General features: G+C 41.1%; 1 protein-coding gene across 5 annotated transcripts in view; it reads left to right on the top strand.

Annotated features, from left to right (window-relative positions):
• Positions 1–18663, top strand: part of COLEC12 (collectin subfamily member 12) — a 179286-nt gene extending 160623 nt beyond the window's left edge. For 3 of the 5 annotated variants that reach the window (XM_023647535.2, XM_070220768.1, XM_070220770.1), the window contains 2 exons: positions 5137–5282; positions 15066–18663. In XM_023647535.2, coding sequence (XP_023503303.1) covers positions 5137–5282; positions 15066–15085 — 166 coding nt within the window. In that variant the 3' untranslated portion in view covers positions 15086–18663. Of the gene's footprint in view, positions 1–5136; positions 5283–5615; positions 6070–15065 lie in introns of those variants that run through there. The other 2 variants (XM_023647534.2, XM_070220769.1) reach the window with 1 other exon arrangement.
• Positions 18664–19083: the final 420 nt, after the last annotated feature.

Raw genomic sequence — 19083 nt, 5'->3', positions numbered from 1 at the left:
GAAGGACCTACGTCGGCATTGTGAAAATTAAATGAGATAATATATATAAAGCATTGGCCCCTGGGAAGTGCTCAAGGAATGTCATCTGCTGGTATTGGCGTTATTCCTATTATTGTCATAGTCATGATTATTTTTATACTAGTCAGTAATTGCAGGATAATACTACCTAGGATTTGTGTATTTTATAGTATCCTGATTGAGATGCCACACACAGTATTTCACTCAGATCTCACACAGATTCGTGAAGAAAACAAGAATGTTCTCTGCAATAGCCTGGGATGGAGACTGGGGGTCAGGCTCTCAGGGGTCCCCCACCAGTTTAAGTCTCTCCAAATACTCTGTCTATTCAGACTCACCTTTACCCGCCTCCTCTTTGCCTCTGTGGCCTCCACACACTGGCCCATCTGCTTCCGTTCCCTGCTCCAGCAATGGTGTCTTGCCCTGGCCCCTCCTCAGGCCCTGCCCGGGCCACAGGAGAACCAAGGCTTTCTGCTCTCCTCTCACTCTTTCTCCCCAACACACATACACACACACTCTCACAGCCCTTTTGAAGTTGTTTCACACTTTTGTGGTTACTGCTAAAGAGGAAACGGACAAGGGATAAAGGCGCTCTCCTCTGTCTCTTGTCTACACTCCCTTTTCATGGTTGAGAAAGGCAGTGCTGGAATAAACAGACAAAAAGTACTGGTGACGTGGATAGGATGCCAAAGGCTTAGGGCACATGCAGACCTGAACTATGGTTTATTTCCAATGAAACATAGGACCTGGCTGAATCTACAGCTCTTTCTGACCTAAAGCAGGGCAGGAACAGTCAGAGAAAAGGACGGAGGAGAAGCAATCTGTGATGGCTCAGGATGGTGCCTAGGAGAAGTTTCCAAATGCTTTGGATCCACACACCAATACAGTTCCCAAAGAAAGACTGGAGGGCTGAAATATATTGCCAAGGTTTTATTTGCCAATTAAGAACATGGTTTTTAAAAATTACCAATAACAAATCCCAGCATTAAAAACCAAAAACAAAACCCACAATCTTTTCCAAGAAAAGACAGCTGGCCGTCATACTTTCACACATACATACACACACACACACACACGTTGTCCTTCTTTTTCTCATTTCACTGCAGACCTGTGAAAACTGCATTCCTGGCCAACACCGACCCCCTAACTGGCGATTGGGATCCACTGGCTCACAGTCCTGTGATAACATTCAGTGAATTACACTGGAGCATCCACTGTGAACCAGCCTCTGTGCTGGCCTGGAGGATATTTTCTAGAATGTGGAGGCAGCAATATGAGTGAGAGATGTTGTTCTATTCATGTAAAAATGTCTGATTTCCAGGACCATGTCACAATCAAGAAGACAGACATACCAACCCTAACTGTGGATATGGCCAAGAGCAGGGCTTCGGAGGAGATTTCAGCGTTCTTCTCTCAGTAATTAATAGAAAAAGTAGGTAGAAAAATCAAAAGGGAAATAGTAGACACTATCAACTAACTTGACTTCATTGATATTTATGGAACATTTCACCCAACAACTACAAATACCCATTCCTTTCAAGTGAATATAGTATGTTCACCAAGATAAACTACATGCTGGGCCATCAAACAAGTCTCAATAAATTTAAAGGCACTGAAATTATATAGAGTATGTTCTCTGACCAAAACAAAATTAAATTACAAACCAATAACAGAAAAATATCTACAAAACGGCCAAATATTTGAAATTAAATGACACACTTCTAAATAACTCATGGGTCGAAGAAATCACAAAGGAAATTTGAAAATGTTTCAAATAAAATGAAAACACAACACATCAAAATTTATGGGATGCAGCTAAAACAGTTTGGAGGGGGCATTTATAGCTTTAAAATGCTTATATTTGGAAAATTTTTTTTAAGTTGAAAATTAATGATCTATGCTTCTACTTTATGATGGTAGAAGAGCAAATTAATCCCAAAGTAAGTAGAAGGAAGAAAATAATACTGACTAGAAAGCAATGAAATAGAAAATAGACAAGCCATAGAGAAGATCAGTGAAACCAGGAGCATGTTAAAGCTGATCTTTCTACTCTTAATGGAATAAATGCAAGCCTGTCATCTGGCAGAGGTCATCACTGTTAATGGAGGCTGCCTGGTAGGCATGTGGGAGTCTGCCCCCTCGCTCAGAGCAGAACTATAAGGTAGCCTTTAAGGCCTTCCATGCCCCACGCTGCTTGCATTTGCCCACCTTAGATCACCAGAGATGTGATATTCCTCCTGAGGGTTTCCCAAAGCACACTTGAATCTCTTCTCTTCCTCTTGTCCACTTCTTGGTCCCCTGCACAGGACATCATTTGGTGGGAGTATGCTGTTAAGTTACGAGTAGCTGCTTTCATCTCTACACGGCAAAGATAAAACCTGGGTTGCCTTTCTGTCCACAGAGACTCCTACCTTATAATATTGCATATATATTTTTTTTAGAATATAGAGCCATAGAACGGCGGGGATCAGAAGGGAACTTTCAGTGTCATCTAATTCAATAATAACTCACTGTGACCCATGCTGCTTATTTCTATCAGAGTGGCTCTGGCTTAGGCCACTAGAGAGAAATCTTCCACTTTACAGACCCTTATAGTGGGAGAAAATTCTATAGCAAAGAAACACTTCTCACTACTAAGATTGTCCTGCTTTGAGACCAGGCTGTTGCCAGCAGAAGTTTCTTGACCCTGAAGCCTCAGTCAGTCTTGTGGTCAATGAGAAAGTACTAAGTTGTGAGGTCAAAAAGGGCCATTCCCAAGATTGAGAGTTTGTGCTCTGCTTCGATTAGAATAAACCCAAAATCCTGGAGGAGGTTCACACCCACTCTAGCTGACATGCTTCTGTGTTTCCAGTGCAGTGGAACAGTGAGTCCAGTGTGTTCCAAGGTCCCTGGTCTACTTAGAGTCTGCTGTCCAAGTGCATATGTGTGTTGTTAGCCAACCACTTCTATGACACGTGCATTATAATACGGGATTCAGGGATTTTCAGCTCAGGCTTTATTTCAGAGTGCACCTATAAATGACGTTAAGGCACCATTTAAGCTGAAATTCTTTTCCAAAATATATATGTTCTTTATCTGACATGTTCTGTTCTGTTATTTATTACAAGCATGCACACTGAGGGGGTTTGCCACACATCACCCCATGTGATTTTTAGCTTTTCCAAAGAGATGCTATGAGACTCTGGGTGCTCAGTCTACAAGACAAATTGCCCCTGCAGCCTGGCTTCAGGCTCCTCCCCCACCATCCACGCTGGTCCCACCTCAGTCACTGCACTCACAGCCAGAGACCTGCACTCTACCTTTAGTCCCAAAAGAAAACCTTGGGCACTGTATGTGAAGAATTCCAATGACCTTCAAAAATGAATGGAGAATGGTGATAAAGATTACCTCCTTTCTTGTCAATCAGTTCTCTTTTTGTTGAGTCTGTAAATCCCTTTTATCTACTTAAAATGACAAGAAAATGCAAGGGAAAGATATTAAGCAGGTCGTCTATCAGAAGTCATATTTATATAATTTCCCATTTAATTAAGAGAGAAAAAATATCGAATCTTCCATCGTTACACAGTTCAGAAATCACAGATCTCAAATTCTGTGAACAAAATTGGAATCGAACCCCCTCACATTACTGGCAGAAATGAACAAAATGGTACATCAACAAGATCAGACTGTTCGGGCATTGTTCATGTTTCCAGAGGGGTTCTGCAGGGTGGACAGAAATACACATGAAAGTAAACTATTTATTCTTCCAACTTCATCTCTCTGGCTGTGGCAGTCTGGGATTTTTAATTCATTTGTTTCTTGCCTATTAGGTAAGTTCTGTGAGGGCTGGGACTCTGTTCTCCGCACTGCTGTACTGTCATCACCTAGCATTATCTCTGGCACATAGTAGGTCCTCTGTGGCTATTTCTCACTCTCTATCCTAAATATTGTCCCATTTTTACTCTCATCAGTTGATAGTTTCATCTAAATTATCTTTTCATCACTAGATTTATTTAAGTGAGGTGACTTTTTATTTTTAAAAAACCCCAAGATATTCATTTGGTGTGGGGGAGTCAATTCTACCTTGTTTCCCCACTTTTAACTGTAAATTTCAGCTGTCCTTTCCCACTGCCCTCTGGTTTAATGGTCTTATTGGCCAAAGATGTCGGGCAATATGGGCTCTATCCTCGGCTGACCCTGGGACACCCTATGGCTGATGGGATAATGAGTCATTGTTTATGGGAAGCACCTCCCACTGCAGATGTTTTTTCAGACCCTCCACATGAGGCAAGCTTGTCTTCTCAGGCAGTAACCACAAGCTTCTGTGTAAGAACCTGCTTCTTAGAGAAAATTCAGCTTTCAAGTTTTGAGTCTTGGAAGCACATCTAATTTATTGCATGGAAACAGAATCAAGAACAACGAACCCTGCCAGAGTGGTGTTTTGAGCAGCGGTATCCAAGTTAACAAGCCCCAAGTAAACTCATCCTAAAGAAAACTTATTTTTAAGAATCTCTCTCCCAAAAAAGGCAATGAAATGTATGAGTCATTTTCAGTAAGACTAAATTACTATTTCTTTCTAAAGCAATCAAACATCTACAGCTTGGTCAGACAACCATAACTGTTTGTAATTGTAGGTTCCTGTAAATATATATCAAAGGTCCCTCACTTTCTCTGGCTGATGCTTTGATTTCTTAGAGGCAAGGTCTCTTAATGTACAAGGATCCCTCTGGGTTCTCACAAGAGCGTGTGCATCCTGTCCTCAGAGGGCGTATATGTTCATGCACAAATAAATACACGCATGCCCAGAAGTCAGCGTTCCAGTGCACATTAGGAAGTTGTCATTCATCTAACTGTGTTGAAGAAGGATTTACTCCCTTGGCACTGTGAGGAAGCAGCTCAGTGAGTTGATTTCCCTGTGGCAAAGATAACAAGCCTGCAGGGAGGTCCTTCATTATACGCTACTCTGCAAAACAGCTGCTTCTTATTCTGAGTAAGAGCATGCGTGGCTTTTTAAACAGTGCATTTTCATTCTAGGACAAATGACACGCTTCGGTTTCATTTTTTACATTTCTCTGCTGCTCTTGGGTAAAGACAACATCTGTGTGCACAAATAACACTCAATTTCTGTTTTGTTAAAAGAAATTGGAAAGCTGGACAGCCAGATAACTGGGGCCATGGCCATGGGCCAGGAGAAGACTGCGCTGGGCTGATTTATGCTGGGCAGTGGAACGATTTCCAGTGTGAAGACATCAATAACTTCATTTGTGAAAAAGACAGAGAGACAGGTGAGCAGTAGAGGGGCTTCAAGAGGGAGCTGCAGGGCTCACATCCTATTAAAGAGTGAGAGGTGAGGAGTCTAAGGGCTCTGAGTCCAGGCTCTGCAATTGGGTTCCAGCCCTGGTTCTGCCCTTACTGGCTGGGCAGGATATTAACCCCAGGGGAATAATAATCGTAACTTCTTAATGGGGTTATTGTGAGGACTTAAATAAGTTAATAAATGTGCCTAATGTATAGGAAGTACTCAATAAATGTTAGACTAAGTGGCCTAGGTCATTACCTTATATTATTGTCAGTCAATTGTTCTTTAACATATGGCACCAATGCTATGTCTTTTTCAGAGAGTTCCATACACAGACTATTCAGATGGCCAAGCATTCAATTCCACATGTATTGAGCATTTACTATGAGCCAGATGCTGTGCTACATAATGGAGGACATAATCTGTGCCCTTTATAAGCTCATAAACCAAAGAGGCTTTTGGAGATATTTTTTCATTTCAAACAGTACTTTATGTAAAGCTTCATTTAAACATGACCGTCTTCAGAATGTAGCATCTTATTTTTTTTTCATCAGAACTAGATTTAAAAATTTGTGGTGGGGGAAGGAGGAAATGGGAAGTGAGTGCTAATAGGTATGGGATTTCTCTTGGGGGTGATGAAAATGTCCTAAAATGTGAGTAGATAGTTCTAAATTGTACAACTTTGTAATATTATAAAAAACACTGAATTGTGTCCTTCAAATGGTGAATTATGTGATATGTGAATTATATCTCATAAAGACTTTATTTAAAAAGTTGGTGGGAGACCTTGGAAGGCAGGTGCTGTCTTCACACTCTCTCTTTGCTGTGCTCCAGAGAACTTGTATGTCCTAGAGAGGAGCTTCTACATGTGTCGGGTGCCCCAGTTTTTTGTGGCTGCTGCCCAGGGGACACCCCTTGTCACCTAGCTCTTGTGGCCAGCAGGGCTTGCATTCTCAGGCCCCATAGGACTGAAACAAATGGAGAGAGAGTTCTTGGCCGGCTACCACCACTGGGCAGACTGAAACACTCCCCCAGTCTTTCAGGCCTATTTGCTTGTCCTGGAGCTTTGGCAAGAAGGGCAGGCTTCTGCTTTGGCATACATCTAGGGGCCTCCTAGGTGTTCTCCAGGGACAGAGGCTGTTGGATGCCATCTTTGTGCTCGCCCTCTGCCTCACTGCAGGTCACCAGTACCTCCTGGAAAGGACCTTGTACACTAATCTGGTGCCCCGATTTTTGCAACAACTGTGCAGGAAACACTTCTAGGTCACCTGACTCTGGCAGCCAGTGGGACATATGTTTGTAGTACCACAGGCCTGCATACTTTAAAAGCTACTGCCTGAGGGTCTTGTTGCCTATCAGCCTAAATCTAGGTGCTGATTGAGATCCTCCTTTTTGGGACACTGACAGGTCTTGCATACCCTCAACTACTGGGAGCCACTAAAAATAAAATAGGCTGCTTGAATAATCACAAAGGTTTGAGAGACAACCAAGAGCTAGGTTAGGTTGAATGATAAGGTTCATTCCTATACAAGACCACTCCCTCAAGACTGGGAGAAGTGGCTGTTTTATCTAATGCATAGAAACCAACACAGAGAATCAAGGAAAATGAAGAAAGAGAAATATGTCCCAAATGAAAGAATATGATAAAACAACAGAAAAAGTCCTTTATGAAATAGAGGTAAGTAACTTACCTGATAAAGAGTTCAAAATAATAGTCATAAGGATGCTCACTGAACTTGGGAGGAGAATGGATGAACACAGTGAACTTCCACAAAGAAACAGAAAATATAAGAAAGTACCAAATAGAAGTCACAGAGCTGAAGAATACAATAACTGGACTGAAAAATAGACTAATGGAGTTCAACAGTAGGGTCAGTGAACTCAAAAGACAGAGCAGTGGAACTCACCCAATCCAGCAGGAAAAAGAAAAAGGAATGAAAAAAAGTGAAGACAGCTTAAGGGACTTAAGAGAGAGCAAGTGGACCAACATTCACATTATGTGGGTCCCAGAAGGAGAAGAGAAAGAGAAAGGGGCAGAAACTTATTTGAAGAAATAATTGCCAAAAACTTCCCTAATTTGGGGAAGGAAATAGACATCCAAATCCAGAAAACCCAGAGAGTTCCAAATAAGAGGAACCCAAGGAGACCCACACTAAGACACATCATTAAAGTGTCAAAAGTTAAAGACAGCAAGAGAATCTTAAAAGCAGCAAAAGATAAACAACTTGTTACATGTAAGGGAACCCCCATAATATTATCACCAGATTTTTCAGCAGAAACTTGGCAGACCAGAAGGCACTGGCACAATATATTCCAAATGCTAAAAGAAAAAAACTTACAACCAAGAATATTCTACCTGGAAAAGTTGTCCTTCACAATTGCAGGACAGAGAAGGAGTTTTCCAGACCAGCAAAAGCTGAAAGGGTTCATCACCACCAGACCAGCCTTACAACATATGTTAAGGGGCTTCGTTAAGCTGAAAATGAAGGTACTAATTAACAACAGGAAGACATTTGAAAGTATAAACCTCACTGATAAAGGTAAATATATAGTAAAATTCAGAATAACCTAATGTTGTAAAGGTGGTGGATCAATCACTTATAAAGCTAGTATGAAAGTTAGACAAAAGTAGTAAAAATAACTATACAATAATTAAGGGATACACAAAATAAAAATCTGTAAACTGTTACATCAAAACAAAACTTACGGTAGGGAGAGTAAAAATGTAGAGCTTTAGAATTCATTTGAACTTAAGTTGTTATCAACTTAAAATAGACTGTTGTAAATATAAGTTGTTATATGTAAGCCTCATAACCACAAAGCAAAAACCTGTAGTAGATACACAAAAGATAAAGAGAAAGGAATCTAAGCATACCCACTACAGAAAATCATCAAATTACAAAGGAAGAGAGCAAGAGAAGAAGAAAGAAACAGAGGAACTACAAAACAGCCAGAAGACAATTGACAAAATGGCAGTAAATACATACCTATCAATAAGTACTTTAAATGTAAATGGACTAAATTCTCCAATCAAAAGACAGAGTGGCTGCAAGAATAAAAATATAGGATCCATCTATATGCTGCCTACAAGAGACTCACTTCAGATGAAGGACATACACAGACTGAAAGGGAAGGGATGGAAAAAGATATTTCATGCAAATGGGAACAAAAAGAAAGCTGGGGTAGCTATATTTATATCAGACAGAATAGACTTTAAAACAAAGACTGTAATAAGAGACAAAGAAGGTCATCACATAATGATAAAGGAGTCAGTCCCACAAGAGGATATAACATTTGTAAATATTTATACACCAAACATAGGAGCACTAAATATATAAAGCAAATATTAACAGACCTAAAGGGAGAAATAGACAATACAATAATGGAAGGGGATTAATAATACCCCACTTTGATCAATGGATAGATTATCCAGACAGAAAATCAATATGGAAATATTGGCCCTAAATGACACATTACACCAGATGAACTTAACAGATATATACAGAACATTCTGTCCAAAAGCAACAGAATATATTCTTCTTAAGTGCACATGGGACATTCTCTAGGATACAGCATATGTTAGGCCACAAAATATGTCTTACATTTAAGAAGACTGAAATAATTTCAAGTTATCTTTTCCAATCATATTACAACAGCATGAAACTAGAAAGCAATTACAAGAAAATTTAAAACTTCACAAATATGTGGAGATTAAACAACATGCTACTGAACAACCAATGAGTCAAAAATGAAATCAGAAGGGAAATAAAAAATTACCTTGAAACAGGGAGGGTCCAAGATGGTGGCATAGGAAGATGGTGAACTCACCTTCTCCAGAGGACAAACTGACTCTTTGTCTACACATAGAGCAATTCCTCCTGAAGAAGAACTGAGGGCTGATTGAACAGCTTGTGCACAACAAAGGATAGAGGGACCACATAGATGTGGGTAGGAGAGACAAAGACAGGGTATTGACAGGAACTCCGCCCCTAACACAGCAATCTGTAGCAGGGAGAGATATCACTGAGGGGCCTGCGCAGGCTTGCCCACCCTGAGACACAGTGAAAAAACAGCAGTTTAAAGGGCACCTAGACTATATGGGAAGGAAATCCATTTAGTAACTCTAGAGCATCTGCCAAATGGGCAGGGAACTGCTGAAACTCTCTCTGGGGCTGGAGGCAGTGGCGAGCACCATATGGCACATTCTCCCTTCACTTTGGTAACCAGGGCAGGAGCCTGGTCCAGACGCTCTGGCCAGCCTGCTAAGGCCACCCCAGCATACCCCAGGCCTCTGGCCCACACCAGCTCCATCTGTCCCTCCAAGGCAGCCCCATGTGGCACAAACCATGTCCCCCTGCCCACACCCACCCCAACTCCAGCTGTGCCAGCAAAACAACCTCAGCATGGCATGCACCAGGACCCCCCAGCCTGTGCCAGCTCCAGCTGTCCCACCAAGGTGGTCCCAGCACAGCATGCCCCAGGACACCCCCTGGCCCATGTCTGCTCCAGCTCTAGCGATCCCACCAAGGCAGCTCAGATGCAACAAGCACCAGGACTCCTCCAGCCTGCACCCACTTCAGCTAGCCTGCAAAGCCACCCAGCACATGCAGTCTACACAGGGGATGCTCCTACACAGGCCACTCCTTCAACACTGGAAGAGGTAGCTGTTTTATCTAATTCATAAAAATAAATACAGAAAGTCAAACAAGATGAGGAGACAGAGGAATATGTTCCAAACAAAAGGACAAGATAAAACCACAGGAAAAAACTCTAAAGAAATGGAAATAAGTAATTTACTTGATGAAGAATTCAAAGTAAAGGTCATAAAGATGCTCACTGAACTCAGGAGAAGAATGGAGAAACACAGTAAGAACTTCAACAAATAGTAAATATAAGAAAGAAACAATCAGAGCTAAAGAATACAATAATGGAAATGAAAAATACACTAGGGGGAATCAACAGCAGATTAGATGATAAAGTACGAATCAGCAGTCTGGAAGACAAAGTAGTGGAAATCACCAATCAGAATATCAAAAAGAAAATAGAATTTTAAAAAATGAGGATACTTTAAGGGACCTCTGGGACAACATCAAGCATAATAACATTCTCATTATTGGTGTCCCAGAAGGAGAAGAGAGAGAGAAAGGGGCGGAAAATTTATTTGAAGAAATAATGGCTGAAAACTTCTCTAACTTAGGGAAGGAAACAGACATCCAGATCCAGGAGAGTTCCAGACAAGATGAACCCAAAGAGATTCACACTAAGATATATTATAATTAAATTGGCAAAAGTTAAAGATAAAGAGAGAATCTTAAAGTCAGTAAGAGAAAAACGAGTCACATACAAAGGAACCTCCCTAAGACTATAAGTTAATTTTTCAGCAGAAACTTTGCAGGCAAGAAGGGAGTGTCATGATATATTTAAAGTGCTGAAGGGAAAAAAACTTACAACCAAGAATACTCTGCCCAACAAGGTTATCATTCAGGATTGAAAGAGACATAAAGAGTTTCCCAGACAAGCAAAAACTAAAGGAGTTCATCACCACTAAACTGGCCTTACAAGAAATGTTAAAGGGTTTTCTTTAAGTAGAAAAGAAAAAGCCATAACTAGAAATGAGAAAATATATGAAAGAAAAAAATCTCACTGGTAAAGGCAAATATTCAGTAAAGGCAATGGATGAAGCTAGTATGAAGATTAAAAGACAAAAAAAAAAAAAGGTAAAATCAACTATAACTACAATAAGTAGTTAAGGGGTACACAAAATAAAAAGATGTAAAATGTGTTGTCAAAAACATAAAATGTGGGGTCAGGGGAGTAAAAATGTAGTGCTTTTTGAATGTGTTCGAACTTAAGTAACTATCACTTTATATATGAACCTCATGGTAACCACAGACGAAAAACCTACAATAGATACACAAAAAATAGAGAGAAAGGAATACAAACATAACACTAAAGGAAACCATCAAACCACAAGGGAAGAGACCAAGAAAGGAACAGAGAAGAACTGCAAAAACAACTAGAAACAATTAACAAAATGGCAATAAGTACATACCTATTAATAATTAATTTAAATGTAAATGGGCTAAATTCTACAATCAAAAGACATAAGGTGGCTGAATGAATTAAAAAACAAGACCCATCAATATGCTGCATATGAGAGACTCAATTCAGATCTAAAGACATACACAGACTGAAAGTGAAGAGATGGAAAAAGATATTTCATGCAAAGGGAAAGGAAGAGAAAGCTGGGGTAGCAATCCTCATATCAGACAAAATATAAAGGATCATAAGAGACTGTTATGAACAATTGTACCCCAACAACTTGGAAAACTTAGAAGAAATGGATAAATTCCTAGAAACACACAACCTACCAAGACTGAATCATGAAGAAATAGAAAATCTGAATAGACTGATTACAAGTAATGAAATGAAATCAGTAATTTTAAAACTTCCAAAAAGCAAAAGTCCAGGACCAGATGGCATCACAAGTGAATTCTACCAAACACGTAAAGAAGAGTTAACACCTATCCTTCTCAGTTTATTACAGAAAATTGAAGAGGAAGGAACATTTTCAAACTCATTTTACACGGCTTAGCATTACCCTGATACCAAAACCAAATGAAGACAACACAAAAAAAGGAAAATTACAGGCAATATCCCTGAGGAACATAGACGAAAAAATCCTCAGCAAAATATTAACAAGCCAAATTCAACAATATATTAAAAGGATCATATACTACGATCACATAAGATTTATCCCAGGGATGCAAGGATGGTTCAACATCTGCAAGTCAATTAGCATGTTACACCATATTAACAAAACAAAGGATAAAAGTCATATGATCATCACAATAGATGCAGAAAAAGCATTTGACAGAATTCAACATCAATTTATGATAAAAACAAAGTGGGTCTGGAAGGAACATACCTCAATGTAATAAAGGCCATATATGACAAACCCACAGCTAACATTATACTCAATGGTGAAAAGCTGAAACCTTTCTAAGAACAGTAACAAGACAGGGATGCCTACTCTCAGTACTTTTATTCAACATACTATTAGAAGTCCTAGCCACAGCAATTAGGCAAGAAAAAGAAGTAAAAGGCATCCAAATTGGAAAGAAGTAAAACACTCACTATTTGCAGGTAAAATGATACTATACATAGAAAACCCTAAAGACTCCACCAAAAAACTATTAGAACTGATAAATCAATTCAGTAAAGTTGGACACAAAATTAACATACAGAAATCTGTCACATATCGGGGCTGGCCCCGTGGCCGAGTGGTTGGGTTCGCGCGCTCCGCTGCAGGCGGCCCAGTGTTTCGTTAGTTCGAGTCCTGGGCGCGGACATGGCGCTGCTCATCGAACCACGCTGGGGCGGCGTCCCACATGCCACAGCTAGAAGGACCCACAACGAAGAATACACAACTATGTACCGGAGGGCTTTGGGGAGAAAAAAAGGAAAAAATAAAATCTTTAAAAAAAAAAAAAAAAAAAAGAAATCTGTCACATATCTAAATACTAATAACAAGCTATCAGAGAAATTAAGCACACAATCCCATTTACAGTTGGATCAAAAAGAATAAAATAGCTAGGAATAAATTTAACCAAGGAAGTGAAAGACCTATTCTCTGAAAACTGTAAGACTGATGAAAGAAATTGAAGACGACACAAATAGATGAAAACATATACCATGCTCATGGATTGGAAGAATTAATATTGTTAAAATGTCCATACTACCTAAAGCAATATACAGATTCAATGCAATTCCCATCAGAATACCAATGGCATTTTTCACAGAAGTAGAACAATTTTAAAATTTGTACAGAACCACAAAAGACCCTGAATGGCCAAAGCATACCAGAGAAGACATATAGATAGCCAACAGGTACATGAAAAGATAGTTAACATCACTAATCATCAAGGAAATGCAAATTAAAACCACAGTGGGATAGGGGGCCAGCCCCATGGCTGAGTGGTTAAGTTTGCATGCTCCGCTTCAGCTGCCCAGGGTTTCACCAGTTCGGATCCTGGGCAAGGACATGGCACTGCTCATCAAGCCATGCTGAGGCCGGATCCCATATATAGGACAACTAGAAGGATCCACAACTAGAATATACAACTATGTACTGGGGGGCTTTGGGGAGAAGAAGGAAAAATAAAAGATTGGCAACAGATGTAAGCTCAGGTGCCAATCAAAAAAAAAAAAAAACCCACAATGGGATTTGACCTGACACCTGTTAAAATGGTTATTATAAAAAGACAAGAAATAACAAGCATTGGAGAGGATGTGGAGAAAAGGGAACCCTTGTGCACTGTTTGAGTAATGTAAATTGGTGAAGCCACTATGGAAAACAGTATGGAAGTTCCTCAAGAAATTAAAAATAGAACTACCATAAGATCCAGCAGATCTGCTTCTGGGTACTGGGTATTTATCTGAAGAAAACAAAAACACTAACTTGAAAGGATATATGCACCCCCTTGTTCATTGCATCATTATTTACAATGGCAAGACATGGAAGCAACCTAAGTGTCCATTGTGGATGAATGGATAAAGTAAATTTGGTGTATATATATACAATGGAATATTACTCAGCTGTAAAATGAAGGAAATCTTGCCATTTGTGACAACACGCACGGATGGACCTTGAAGGCATTGTGCTAAGTAAAATATATTAGACAGTGAAAGACAAATACCATATGATCTCACTTGTGTGTGGAATCTGAAAAAAATGCAACTCATAGATACAGAGAACAAATAGGTGGCTGCCAGAGGCGGGAAGTGGTGGGTGAAATGGCTGAAGGGGGTCAAAAGGTACAAACTTCCAGTTATAAAATAAGTAAGTCATGGGGGCTGGCCCCGTGGCTGAGTGGTTAAGTTCGCGCACTCCGCTGCAGGCGGCCCAGTGTTTCGTTGGTTGGAATCCTGGGCGCGGACATGGCACTGCTCATCAAACCACGCTGAGGCAGCGTCCCACATGCCACAACTAGAAGGACCCACAACGAAGAATATACAACTATGTACCGGAGGGCTTTGGGGAGAAAAAGGAAAAAATAAAATCTTTAAAAAAAATAAATAAATAAGTCAGTCATGGGGATGTAATGTACAGTATGGTGACTATAGTTAATAATACTGTACTGTATTTTTGAAAGTTGCTAAAAGCTGTTAAAAGTTCTCATCACACAAAAAATTTTGTAACCATGTGTGGTAATGGATGTCAAGTAGACTTATTGTGGTGATTATTTCGTAATATTTACAAATATCAAATTACTAAGTTGTTGGTAAACAAAAAGCTCAAATATATTTTTGGTAGTAACTGAGACACAAATTATCCATATATCCATTCAACAGACATAGTGAATATCTTTGATGTGTCAGCCACTGGTCCAAGTGCTGGCAGTCTCGAGATGCATAAGGAACTTCCAGCCTGGTCAGCTGCAGGGGGAGAACACAAATACCTAAACAAGTAGAAGGTGACAAGTGACCTAGATTTGTCATTTGTTTGCCTTGTTTGGCCATTTGGGATGTGAGTTATTCTAGGCTTCCCCAGAATAGGCTCCTTCAAAATGAAACTTTACTTTTACTTAATCTGAATAAGGACTTCTAGGCATTTCTTTGAAACAATAAATATTATTGAAGGATGTATTTTGGACTCTTCCCTATAAAAATACATGTTCCTTTTTGAATGGTACATTAACATTATTTGAATTGTATGTTATTCTTTAAAAAAAAAAAACTAATGCCCATCCTTTTTCTTCTCTTTTAGTACTATCATCTGCATTATAAAGGACGGTGATGTAATAACATGAGCAAATTTTCAAAGAGTTCTCAAAGGCAAAGGATAATTCTTTTTGATTGCATCACCTTCTCCCCAGATTGAAAAAAAGCACTAAAAACCAATTACTGAAAAAATTGACAGCTAGTGTTCTTTACCATCCACCATTACTCAAGGATCCGTTCATCCTTTTTCCTCTCCTCCTAGATATTCTTGTTCAAATAAGTACACAGCATGCCCATGTTACACCAGGTGGGCAAAAGTCCAGAGAAAAGCAGGCTTAAGGAAACCAAATTTTAATTCTCCAGAGGCAAAGCCCCTGATTTTCAGATTTTTCAATGAATGGGTCTATGAATGAACTATCTCACTCCAGCCCTGCCTGCCACAGCCAGGATTGTATCCCAGCCTCCAGCTCTTCTCCAAGGACTTCTTAGCCCTGAGTTTGCAAAGCAAGGATTGCCCATGCAACTTGAGCAGGAGTCAGCCACCAGTGAGAAGAATCCTGCCAACAATTCATCCAGCCGGGTCATTAAATGGGCTTAACCAAAGGGTCTTGAGTTAGTCCTCTTCGCCAGGGATGGAGAATTGTCCTTTGGCCAGTTTTCCAACCTCTGCTGCCAGAGTTTGCTGTATTCTTTAATCATCACTCACTGCCATGACCCACTAAATCATTCCTGGAAGCTGCAGGAAATTATAAGATTCTTAAAATCAATTCCTGTGGTATGGAGCAAAGGAGCTAGGCCAGGCCTGACATAAACAAGCACAAGTGCTGGCTCTATAGTAGCTCTAACAGCACCTACTATCTCCAACCTCTATGCAAGGAAACTGAAGATGAGACAGGTTAAATAAATTCCCAAGAACTGGGATTCGAACCCATGGCCACCTAGCTTCCACCCTGCCATGCTGTCTTCTACACTCCAACAGTGACATTCCTGAGTGCCTGGGCTTTTTGCATTGTATTTTGATCTTTGCCACAGGAAATTATTTAGGCCATCAAGAGTACCTCTCTCTTTCTACCAGAACCAGGGAGATAATGTAGAAATCCTGATTTGTGCACTTTAGATAAAAGTACAAGACCAATCCCTTCATTATCAATGAGCAAAGAGTCAAAAGTCGACTTGTGTCCAATGCCATGGATGTCCAAAGAGGTCTAGTTTGGAGAAACCACCCTAGATTCTAGAGTAGCTGGACCTCTCACAGAGTTCTCCGATATAATTAGTGTCAAATGAAAGATGGGTTTTGGAGCCAAACAGGCTCAGGTTTGAATCCTGCTGCCTACTTCCTAGTTGTGAAACATATTCAAACAAACAGCAGATAGCTCTCTCCCCTCATCTCTCTCCTTTTCCCACCAGGCCCTCTGCTCACATACAGAACCAGCATTGATCCAGAAGTGGTTCAGAACTGGCATTGCTTGTCCTGATATCACTAGGCAGAGTTTGCATTGACAGTTAGCTCACTGATAATGCATCCTTTCAAAATACTGGACAGGGGTGACGGAGAAAAACTAAAATTGTGATATCTCTTCTCTCTTAGACCAGTACATACTGAAAAAAAAAATTAATTTGTATCTCTTTCTGTGTTATCCCTTCCATTAGGTATCAGAGTAGAGGTTCCTCTCAATTTGTGTTAATTACAGATTTGGCTGCTGAAATAAAGACCCAAAATAACGGCAGCTTAAGACGGAGGCTTCTTTCCCACACATCTAACTATATGTGCATAAGCAGCCCAGGGAGCCACCTTCCTGGTGTCTTCTTGCTCTGCCATCCTGAAACTATCATCGTCATTCGCATGGTCCCAGAGGGCTCAGCACACACCCACACTGCAGGAAGCAGACTTGAGGGAGAGGTGAGGAAAGAAATTAATCCATTTAAGGGCAGAAATTGCATACATCATTTCCACTCACATCGCTTTAGCCAAAACTAAGTCAAATAACCTGACTTATTTGTAAGGGAGGCTGGGAAATAGTCTTTAGCTGCAAAATGCAGTTACATGCCACCCTAAAAGTCCTATTATGATAAAAGGAAGAAAGACTGTATATGGGTGGGAGGGAGTATGAATAGGTAGTTGCACCATCCAAAGCCGCCCACACTCATTCCCCTCCTGTACAACATATTTTCCACCTTGGTCTCCTATGGAGACTTTGGTGAATTACTGAATTACTGGCTCCAGTTATCCACCCCTTTGCCACACAACCTGGCAATGCCCCCATCTCTCTGGGAGGAGGGAACCTTCCTGTTCCTTGACTTGGGCTCAGGCATGTGACTTGCTTTGACCAATATTGGTGGATATAACATGACCAAAGGCTTGAGAAGTGCTAGGGTCACTGAGTTTGTCCTCTTGCACATCTGCCATCACCTGAGGGCTTCCCCTGGGCAGCTGCTGCCTCTGTGGCCTGAGCTCTAGAATGAGCCCATATGGAACAAAGCTGCCCCAGCCAAGACAGACCTGCGGCAAGAAGTAGAGCCAGCCCAACCTTCAGAGCCTGCAGCAGAGCCATCTGGCCAACCCACAGACCTGTGAGAATAAATGCTTAATGTGATACATATTCCATTGAGATTTGGGGGTTGTTTATTACATAGCATTATTGGAGCAAGAGCTAACTGATATGAGTTCTTAGGCTCTAACCCAGTAGCTCTCTATGTGGTTATTTTCTATTGTCCCTTCCAGATCCCTTCTCCATCATTCTCTGGGCTTTGGGAGGTTGGTCTCTATGGGCTCCCTTAGCTTCTGGCTTCCAGTTGATTTGGACAGTGAGAGCCACTGGCAGGAGACAGAGAATGAGTGGGGTATTTATTTCCCTGGCTTCCTCCCTGAAGGCCACCAGGGCTAGGTTGTATCCCTCTACCAAAGGTCACATCTCCTGTCAGGTGGTCCAGCTCTCTCTCTGGGTCCAGGAATGGCAACTTCCTCTTGCCCCTAGTAATGGCTCACAGCTGCCACTAGGCCCAAGATTCTGCACTCTCCTCTCTTGTTTTCCCTAAACCCTGTCCACAGCTTTGTCACCTGCCCCTTAATTACACTGTCCTCAATTACCCAGCTTGAGTGTGCCATCTTTTTCCTGCTGGACCCTGACTTACACCACCCGCACCTGTACCCCACCTCCACCTCCAGGACCTGTGCTCATCCTTTCCCTGGCCTCTACTCTGCCACATAGCATGTCTCCCTCTCTTCTTTGTGGGTCCAAAGATGACGCCCCTTTCAAGGCACACTCCCTCTTTCAAGACACTTCCTCCAAAGTCTCCAGGCCCCAGTGAGCTCTCCCTTCCCTTAATTTTCCCAAGATCCACCACCCGCGCCACATCATAACACTTTGTTTCACGCTGAAGCACAGCAGTCTGTAAACCATGCTCTGGGGAGCCCAGGGACCCTGGGAAGTTGCCACAGTGGTTGGGAGGAGGGTATTTGCAGAGCAAGTGGAGCTCCAGATCACTACCCAGACAGCTACGTATTTATCTCATATATGAGATTTCATTTGAGGGTCACTGTTTTAAAAGTTTGAAAACTTTAATGCAGCACACTAGTTTTTAACTTTTTATGCGTATAAATCTTATCTACCCAAAATGAATAAAATGAATTTTAATATCTCTAACATCAAGGAGTCTGTGTTCTCTCTTTGTTATAGGGGCAGATGAACAGATGGAAGGATGCATGGATGTGTGCATGGATGGGCAGGCTCTGGACCCCACCATAAGCAGTTTCTTCACAGGTTCTGCCCCCTTTCTCATAATCTGTAGGAAAATGTCTTTTTGCTCCTACACAAATCCTGCTGGAATCGTCTCTCCTGGAACTTCAGTCAAACTCTAAAAGGCCAACTAAAGGGGAGCCAAAGGTCAGAATGGATGTGGGAGAAGCTGGCTGGACTAGTTGCGCTAGGCAGCTCCAGATCCCACTTAGTGAGACCTGAGGGAAAGTGGTGCAAGAGGAATGCTGCAGAAGCCTGATGCTGTGGGAAATCCTGCTCAAACACACAAAAAAGCATCAGTCCCCAGCAGACTTGCAAACATGCTTT

This window comes from Equus caballus, chromosome 8 (assembly GCF_041296265.1).
Source record: "Equus caballus isolate H_3958 breed thoroughbred chromosome 8, TB-T2T, whole genome shotgun sequence".
Classification (NCBI taxonomy): domain Eukaryota; kingdom Metazoa; phylum Chordata; class Mammalia; order Perissodactyla; family Equidae; genus Equus; species Equus caballus.
Note: the sequence above shows the minus strand (reverse complement) of the source record. Positions and strands in the feature narration are given on the sequence as shown.